Source organism: Lithobates pipiens, unplaced genomic scaffold (assembly GCF_037356315.1).
Source record: "Lithobates pipiens isolate NorthernLeopardFrog02 unplaced genomic scaffold, aLitPip1_a1.2 Scaffold_55, whole genome shotgun sequence".
Taxonomy (NCBI): domain Eukaryota; kingdom Metazoa; phylum Chordata; class Amphibia; order Anura; family Ranidae; genus Lithobates; species Lithobates pipiens.
In genome coordinates this window covers 2,169,572-2,178,832 of record NW_027507877.1, presented here as the reverse complement: position 1 = coordinate 2,178,832, position 9,261 = coordinate 2,169,572, and the positions used below count along the sequence as shown (strand labels likewise).

The 9,261-nt window shown below is 44.6% G+C and overlaps 1 protein-coding gene across 1 annotated transcript in view; it reads left to right on the top strand.

Moving 5' to 3' along the window:
• The first annotated feature begins 2,957 nt into the window (after positions 1-2,957).
• LOC143957711 (hydroperoxide isomerase ALOXE3-like) overlaps positions 2,958-9,261 on the top strand; it is a 181,562-nt gene continuing 175,258 nt past the window's right edge. Inside the window, exon 1 of the mRNA XM_077467406.1 lies at positions 2,958-3,168. Coding sequence (XP_077323532.1) covers positions 3,019-3,168 — 150 coding nt within the window. The 5' untranslated portion in view covers positions 2,958-3,018. The remainder of the gene's footprint in view (positions 3,169-9,261) is intronic.

The following is a 9,261-nucleotide window of genomic DNA, read 5'->3' as shown; positions in this document are numbered from 1 at the left end:
CTTCAGACGTTCTACAAGCAAAAATGACGCATCTCATTTCTCAACCACCTATTACACCTTTGAAGGCCCTGGAGTACCGGGACAATGGAATTTCCCATAAAATGACCCCATTTTGGAAAGCAAACACCCCAACGTATAATCTGTGAGGCATAATTTTTTTCCAGAAGTTTTTGGAATATGTGGAAAAAAATTAAAACACATTTTTTTTTACACAAAATTGTCAATTTAGATATTTCTAACACATAGCATGTATATAGCAAAAATTACACCCCAAAATACATTCTGCTACTCCTCCCGAGTATGGCGATACCACATGTATAGGACTTTTACACAGCCTGGCCACATAGAGAGGCCAAACATTGAAGTAGTACGTTCAGGCGTTCTAGGAGCATAAATGACACATCTCATTTCATTCCTACCCATCACACTTTTGAAGGTCCTGAACCACCAGGACAGTGAAATTACCCACAAAATTACCCCATTTTGGAAAGCAAACACCCCAACGTATATTCTATGAGACATGGGCTGGAGATAGGTACTCGGGTACTCTGATGGCCTGGTGACAGGTACTCGGGTACTCTGATGGCCTGGTGACAGGTACTCGGGTACTCTGATGGCCTGGTGACAGGTACTCGGGTACTCTGATGGCCTGATGACAGGTACTCGGGTACACTGATGGCCTGGTGACTGGTATTTGGGAACTCTGAAGGGCGGTGACAGGTACTCATATGGACTGTGACAGGTACTCAGATGAACTGTGACAGGTACTCAGGTACTCAGATGAACTGGGACAGGTACTCGGGTACTCAGATGGGCTGTGACAGGTACTCGGGTACTCAGATGGGCTGTGACGGGTACTCGGGTACTCAGATGGGCTATGACAGCTACTCGGGTACTTTGATGTGCTGTGACAGGTACTCGGGTACTTTGATGGGCTGTGACAGATACTCGGGTACCATGATGGACTGTGACAGGTCCTCGGGTACCCTGATGGACTTTAACAGGTACTCGGGTACCCTGATGGACCGTGACAGGTACTCGGGTACTCTGATGGACCGTGACAGGTACTCGGGTACTCTGATGGGCCGTGACAGGTACTCGGGTACTCTGATGTGCCGTGACAGGTACTCGGGTACTCTGATGTGCCGTGACAGGTACTCGGGTACTCTGATGTGCCGTGACAGGTACTCGGGTACTCTGATGTGCCGTCATCATCATGATCATGATGTAGTCATCATGATCATCATCATCATTAGCTGTTACTATCAGGTCCACAAAAGTGCTATTCCAGTAACCAGTAATTGTTCCAGTCTCCTCTGTTTTGTCAGTTTATATAGGGACAGGCAGGAAGCAGTGTGTCAGGCAGTGAGGGTCAGTTTAAACAGTTGCTGTTACTATATTAGTTCCACAAAGGTTCTTTTCAGGACTGGTATCACTGGTATGGTAATAGGCTTGTACACGTATAATATTCTTTCTTCCAAATATAGAAAGAATATTATACTTGACTGCTGCCCTTCTGCTGCAGTCTGCTAATCATTCACAACTCACTTGTTCCACAAAGCTCTTTATCAGGACTGGTAACTTGGTCTGTCTAGGGTGCTACAGTACATAGGGTTGAGTGAGGCACAGTCTGCTATTCTATAAGGACTGGTATCGGTCCACAATACATAGGGTTGAGGTGCACCACTGCTGACCGCTGCCCTATACTGCAGCAGTCCTTCATCGGTATAGGGACTGAGAGTTTTGTCACAGGGTCATTTAAAAAATGACAGGCAGAGGAAGAGGCAGGCCCTTCCGCAGGGGTTTTATACAGGGGTGGGTCATATTTCTACTGGGGCTACTTATTATGAGGGGCTCCCACCATCCCTGTGCTGTGCTGACTTCCTCCTGGGCCTGCTTATTATGAGGGGCTCACACCATCCCTGTGCTATGCTCCTTATGAGGGGCTCCCACCATCCCTGTGCTATGCTGACTTCCTCCTGGGGCTGCTTACGGTGCAGGTGTCAGTGATGTATATCACAGTGCTGATGTCAGTACTCTCTATCAGGGTGCTGCTGTCAGTGCTGTATATCACGGTGCTGGTGTGAGTGCTTTATGTCACGCTGCTGATGTCAGTGCTCTCTATCACGGTGCTGGTGTCAGATCACTCTATCACTGTGCAGGTGTCATTGCTGTATGTCACGCTGCTGGTGATCATCTCCTGCACCCTCTTCTTTGCCTACCCTGACCTTCCCTCTCCTCCATTGCCTTCTTGTGCTCCACAGTCCTGAATTGTCACAACAATTTCCCATATAAAAAAAGAATGCTTGTAGTTGTCGATCCCAAATTCACCTCATACATGTGTTATGTCATTGGCCATGTGGTGGGACTATGTTTGCACAGCTAATAATTATTTTGTGGCTGCAAATTTGACCTGTAGGTTTGTGAAGTTCGCCTCCCATTGAAGTCAATGGGGTCCACCGCGAACATTCCGGTTCGCGAACTATCGGCCGCGGTCCGCGTTCGCGAAACGTCCCATCGGAAGTTCGTCCATCACTACTACTGACCTCTGTACACTGCTCTACATACTACTGACCTCTGTACAATGCTCTATATACTACTGACCTCTGTACACTGCTCTACATACTACTGACCTCTGTACAATGCTCTACATACTACTGACCTCTGTACAATGCTCTACATACTACTGACCTCTGTACACTGCTCTACATACTACTGACCTCTGTACACTGCATTACACTGTATTATACATTAAATTCAGTTCTGTAAGCAACACCTTATTTTCTGGCAGTGGCCCTCCCGAGATTACACTCTGGATCCGCCCCTGCATCACATGCATAGATAATTCAGTCTAAAAATATATCCTATGTCCAAACAGGATTGGTTCATGCTACTGATGTTGCAATTAGTTGTAGGCGTGAACTCGTTGTAAATTGCATAAAAGAGAAAGATATAGCTGACTGTTCAAACTGTACTTGTGTCTTGCAGAGCTGCTTTCTTAAAGAGTCCTCTCCTAAAATGTCAAAGACTTATAAGTTGGAGGTAAAGACGGGGACTGACCTGGCTGCTGGCACCTGTAATGATGTCTCTATTGTCCTTGTGGGGGTGAATGGAGAAAGTGAAGAACATCGACTGTTCCATAAATGGAGCAACTTCATATCTGGAGCTGTGAGTATCACTACATAGTGCTGACAGTATTTGTAATAGGTTACAATGGCATTACAGCAGCTTTAGCAGCCAACGCAGCTGCTATGGGGGGGGGGGGGGCAGGGGGTGTGGAGGGGGGACCCCTTAGGGAGGCTGGTTTTGGAAAATATAAAATCTGTGTGAAATGTGTAGATACAAATCCAGTACAGCATCATTAAGAGTTGGAGAGGTTGTTGCTAACGCTGACTCTGCAAACCCCATGATATTTCCAATCAAGATGAACAGAATGGAGGGATTTTCAGGATGGCCGTCATAGTTGCTAGTCACAGACTCCCCTTTGTAGATTGTGGAGTAAGGAGAATTTGTTTAGCTGTCTAAGTCAATCCCAGAGCGTTTCCTCCGATAAAATCTAATGAGGCAGATGAAGTTTGTAGTTCTGCAACAACCACCCCCCCCCCCGACAGTTGTAAGAAGATTGCGTTAGGGTTATAGAGTTATTATGTGCAGGAATATTAACAATTACCTAATAATATCAAATATTGCAATGGTCATTATTACTACTATATTTTGTCTATATCTCTTCTTTTTAACTACTAGACTTCCGCCTTTCTTTTTTTTTTAATATATAAAGTTGATAGAACATAAAATCAAAAACAGAGTAACAATGACATAGTCTTGTGGATGTATTAATAATACGATGGTAATGCAATACATTTTACACGAGAAAATTACTATTTATATGCCAACAATAGGTTATCCGGTAGAACAGACATAAACGATTTATTTGTATGTTTTGTAAAAGTATATATATAACCCTTTCATGACTAAGCCTATTTTTGGCATTTGGTTTTTACAAGTTAAAATCCATATTTTTTGCTAGAAAATTACTTGGAACCCCCAAACATTATATATATATTTTTAGCAGAGACTCTAGAGAATAAAACGGCGATTGTTGCAATATTTTATGTCACACGGTATTTGCACAGCGGTGTTTTAAACGCAACTTTTTGGGAAAAGGGACACTTTCATGAATAATAAAAAAAAAAAAACAGTAAAATTAGCCCAATTTTTTTGCGTAATGTGAAAGATAATGTTACGCCGAGTAAATAGATAGCAAACATGTCACACTTTATAATTGCACGCACTTGTAGATTGACGACAAAGTACGGTACCTAAAAATCTCAATAGGCGACGCTTTAAATTTTTTTTTTTTACGGTTACCAGGTTAGTTTTACAGAGGAGTGCTAGTGGTAGAATTATTGCTCTCGCTCTGACGATCGCGGCGATACCTCACATGTGTGATTTGAACACCCGTTTACATACGCGGGCGCGACTTCCGTATGCGTTTTCTTTGCTTCGCGAGCTCGCGGGGACGGCGGGCGCTTTAAAAAAATTTTTTTTATTTTTTTACTTATTTTATTTATTTTAAAATGACTAAATTGTTTTAAAAAAAAAAAATTGATCACTTTTATTGCTGTCACAAGGAATGTAAACATCCCATGTCACAGTAATAGGTGGTGACAGGTCCTCTTTATGGAGGGATCGGGGAGGTCTAAAAGACCCCCCACCCCTCCTTTACACTTCAATGTATTCAGATCGCCGAAAACGGCGATTCTGAATACCGGATATTTTTTTTAAAACCGGCGCCATTGGCAGCCGAGTAAACGGGAAGTGACGTCATGACGTCACTTCCGTGTTTACGATGAGGAGACTGGAACGAAGCCGGTTACGGCTTCGTTCCAGTTCCTCCCCAGCAGCCGGAGGCGTCGGATCACGAATCGGTGCTCCCAATCGAGCGGGAGCACCGGTAACAGCGGCGGGAGGCGGCGGGAGGGGGTGGGGGACGTCCCCTCCCGCTCCTCCGGCATAACAGCCGAGTGGCTTTTAGCCACATCAGTTGTTATACCTGGATAGCCAATTGTCTGCTGAAGAAAACAGTACCGGGATGATGCCTGCAGGTGCGGGCATCATCCCGGTATAACCCCCGGAAGCTGAGTACGCATATCTGCGTACGCTCGGCGGGAAAGGGATATATATATTCATTTTCCAATGAGTAAGTTATACGAGATAGAAGTAATATTTTGAGTTTGGGGGATAAGGGGGAGCGAGGGAGGGAAGTGACAGAGATGGTACAATGAAGTATAGACCAGCGAACCCGTTTTACAAACTTTTGTATAATAGCTTAGTCTATTGTATATTGAGTGTTTTATAGACTGAGGTGTTTTTGGATCCTAACCAGTTGTACCAAATCAATGTGAATTTAGTTATTTTATCCTGTGATATCCTAATCAGTTCTTCTATTTTTTTCAATGTTATTTATTCTAAGAAACCATTCTTTTTTTGTTGGAGTAACATTCAACCGCCAGTGGCAGGGGACGCAGTGTCTTGCTGCATTTATCATGAACATTGCTAGTGGTTTTAGATACTGATTTTTAGAGATCGAATTGTGCTGGGTCAAGCCTAAGATTTTTCTGAGGTGGCGACTGAGATTGTAATTTCATATACCATTTTCCAAGAAGGTCCGGATCAGTGGGCGGGACCACCATATATGTATCATCAAGCCTTGGTCATGTTTACATCTCTAGCCAGGGCTGGATTAAGAGCATCGTGTGCTTGGTGCTGAGGATTTTGGTGGACCTTTTACTGGGCACCCTTATGTGTTTCCAAGAGCCCATGTTGGCACGCGCCCAGACTCTAAAGGGTGCATGCCAACTAGAGAAGCCTGGCATCTGACTTGCCAGGTTTGCCATAAGGGCCGTCCATTGGCGTGTGCACTCTGAGCTTAAAGAGTGCAGCCGAGAGGGCCAAACACTATGGAAGCCCCAGAATTCTGCAAGAGCCCTGCACTGGCGTGCCCCAGGCTTTCCGTTAGGACTGCTCATGCGGCGCCCAGGGCTGCTGTTAGAAATCACGGGGCCCCGTACAGCCTACACTAAAATTATTATTAGCGGAACACAAACATAACAGAGAACCTGTGTAAACGAGCCCTTTTATAATAGAACAGGGAGGAGGAAGCAATTACAGGAACAATGCCCTGTGTCTCTCCCTGCAGCAGCTAAAAGCTGGTGGGAGGGAGAGAAACCAGCTTTTATCTGCTGCAGAGAGCCGCACAGGGCATCTTTCTGTAATTGCTCCTCGTATCGACAACACTGATTCCTCTTGCTGTTCGGGCCCCTCTGTGTGCCGGGGCCCCCTACAGGAGGACTGGTGGTCCCCCCCCCCTATCAACAGCCCTGGCGGCACCCATTATCAATCCAGCCCAGGCGGTGCATGCGGAATGCAAGGCCCGTCAGGGGAGGACTCTGTTGGCCCATTGCTTTTCATGAGCAGTGTGTTCTTTTTGGGTGGCTGGGCCTATATTAAGGTAGGGGGCCTGGAGCTGCAGCTCCAATAGCCCCTACATTAATCCAGCCCTGTCTCTAACATTTATTGGATATTTGAGCAGTGGCGGCTGGTGAAGTTTTAGGATGGGGGGGCGCAAGACCCCGCCCCTCCACTGTTGGCCCCTCCCACTTCTCATAAGCCACACCCCTTATAGAATCCATATCATATACCAGGCTGCACATTATATACACCGGGCTCTGCACATCACATAACAGGCTGGACATTATACACCGGGCTCTGCACATCACATAACAGGCTGGACATTATACACCGGGCTCTGCACATCACATAACAGGCTGCACAACATATACACATAAACAATAAATGTCATGTATGGGTTTAAAATGACAAATGCCATGTTCAGTCGTCTATAAATGAAGATGCCCTCTCTGCGTCCATCACCCCCTCCAGTACACTGATCTCCTTGGGTACACCTTCCATTAAATAACCCAATTCTCAAAGCAATCTGCATATAATTAGCAGTAGATATCTACTATAAAAAGTCTACAGATAAAAGCAATGGATTTCTCCATCTGCAACAAAAATCCTCCGCTTATGAATGAACCCTCCACACATCAGGCTCCGTGCAATGATTGGAATGAATTAAAACCAGATGTCAGCATGACACCAATCATCATGAATAAATCTATTATGCCATCTAGTATGAGATTGATCTTCAGGCTATGTCTGCTGTCACCTGCCCTCACTATACACCTCCATGTATGCCCAGTATATATGTCCCCATGTATGCCCAGGACCCGCACACACACCCGAAGCCCACTTACCTGACTGTGTGCTCCTCTCCGGTGTTCTCCGCTCCTCTCCTGCACACCACTCTACTCCTCTTACTTCCTGTTTCCTCTCTCAGGTGCAATGGGAGAGAGAAGACAGGAAGTGACATCTGAGTCAACTCAGATGTCAATCAAACTGCCCGGGCCGTAGTAACACATACTACAGCGCCGGGCGGAAACTACTCAGCGCTTCAGAAAGCGCCCTGAGGCGGGCTAAATGCCCGCAAATGAAGCGCCACGTCTGCAATCTCATGATTGCATTGATGTAGCGGTTCCCATAGTGCACTGTGTCCGGCGCTCGAGCACAGTGCACTTCCTTAAAGAACTTTTTTTTTTTAAAGGGGCAGTTTAAAAACTTTTTTTTTTACGGTCGGAGAATCCGTCGGAATGTGTCCTATCGGACCGTGTCGTCCGATAATCCGACTGTGTGCGGTCTGCATCGGACTGATTCCGTCGGAATATCCGTCCGACCCAATTTTCCAACTTGTTGGAAATATTTCCCGACCAACTGGTTCGATCGGACATACTCCGATCATGTGTAGAGAATTTTGATCGGACAAAGTGCCACGCATGCTCAGATCAAATTCCTACATCAAAGCTATTGGCTACTAGCCTGAACGTAGTCCCATCATAATGAAACGTTCTGAATGATCGGATTTTTCGACAACTTAGTCCGACCGTGTGTATGCAACAGTTTCGGACAAAATCCGACGGACAAAATCCAACGGATTTGGTTGTCGAAATCACCGACCGTGTGTACAGGGGCTTAAAGGTATATTTTTTTCAAATGTCATTTTTATTTATTTATATATTTTTTTGCATTTTAGTCCATATATGAGATGTGAGGACTTTTTGACCCCCCCCCCCCCCCCCCAGATCTCATATTTAAGAGGACCTGTCATGCTTTTTTCTATTACAAGGGATATTTACATTCCTTGTAATAGGAATAAAAGTGATCCATTTTTTTTTTTTTAAAACAGTGTAAAAATAAATAAAATCAATTAAAATAAATAATAATAAAAAAAAGGTTTTTAACCCCCCCCCCCCCGTCACGACGAGCTCGCGCACAGAAGCAAGCGCATATGTGAGTAGGGCCCCGCATATGAAAACGGTGGTCAAACCACACATGTGAGGTATCGCCGCGATCGGTAGAGCGAGAGGCCAATAATTCTAGCCCTAGACCTCCTCTGTAATGCAAAAAAAAATGCAACCTGTAGAATTTTTTAAATGTCGCTTATGGAGGCTAAAAGTTTGACGCCATTCTACGAGCGGGCGCAATTTTGAAGCGTGACATGTTGGGTATCAATTCACTCGGCGTAACCATTATCTTTCACAATATAAAAAAAAATTGGGCTAATTTTACTGTTGTGCTTGTAAGACCGCTGCGCAAATACGGTGTGAAAAAAAAGTATTTCAATGACCGCCATTTTATTGAAAAAAAAAACAATATAAAATGTTTGGGGGGTTCTAAGTAATTTTCTTGCAAAAAAAAAACTGTTTTAAACATGTAAACACCAAATCTGAAAAAGAGGCCTGGTCCTTAAGTGGTTAAGTCATCCTTTATTTCTTTTAAGATTGGTGTGTAATTGAGCTTAAATAGATCATTCAAGTTAGTAGGGATTTCTATTCCTAGATATGTTATGGAATGGTTGGCCCACGAGAAGGGGGCATTTTTTTTTTTACATAGCCCAATTGAACATGGGGGTAATGTGATGTTGAGGGTATTGGATTTTGAATGGTTAGTTTTCAAGTTTGATATTAATTGGAATTTCTCTAGGTCGGTGATGGCGAACCTTGGCACCCCAGATGTTTTGGAACTACATTTCCCATGATGCTCATCCACTCTGCAGTGTGCCTAAGCATCATGGGAAATGTAGTTCCAAAACATCTGGGGTGCCAAGGTTCGCCATCACTGCTCTAGGTGTTGAATGAGATTGGG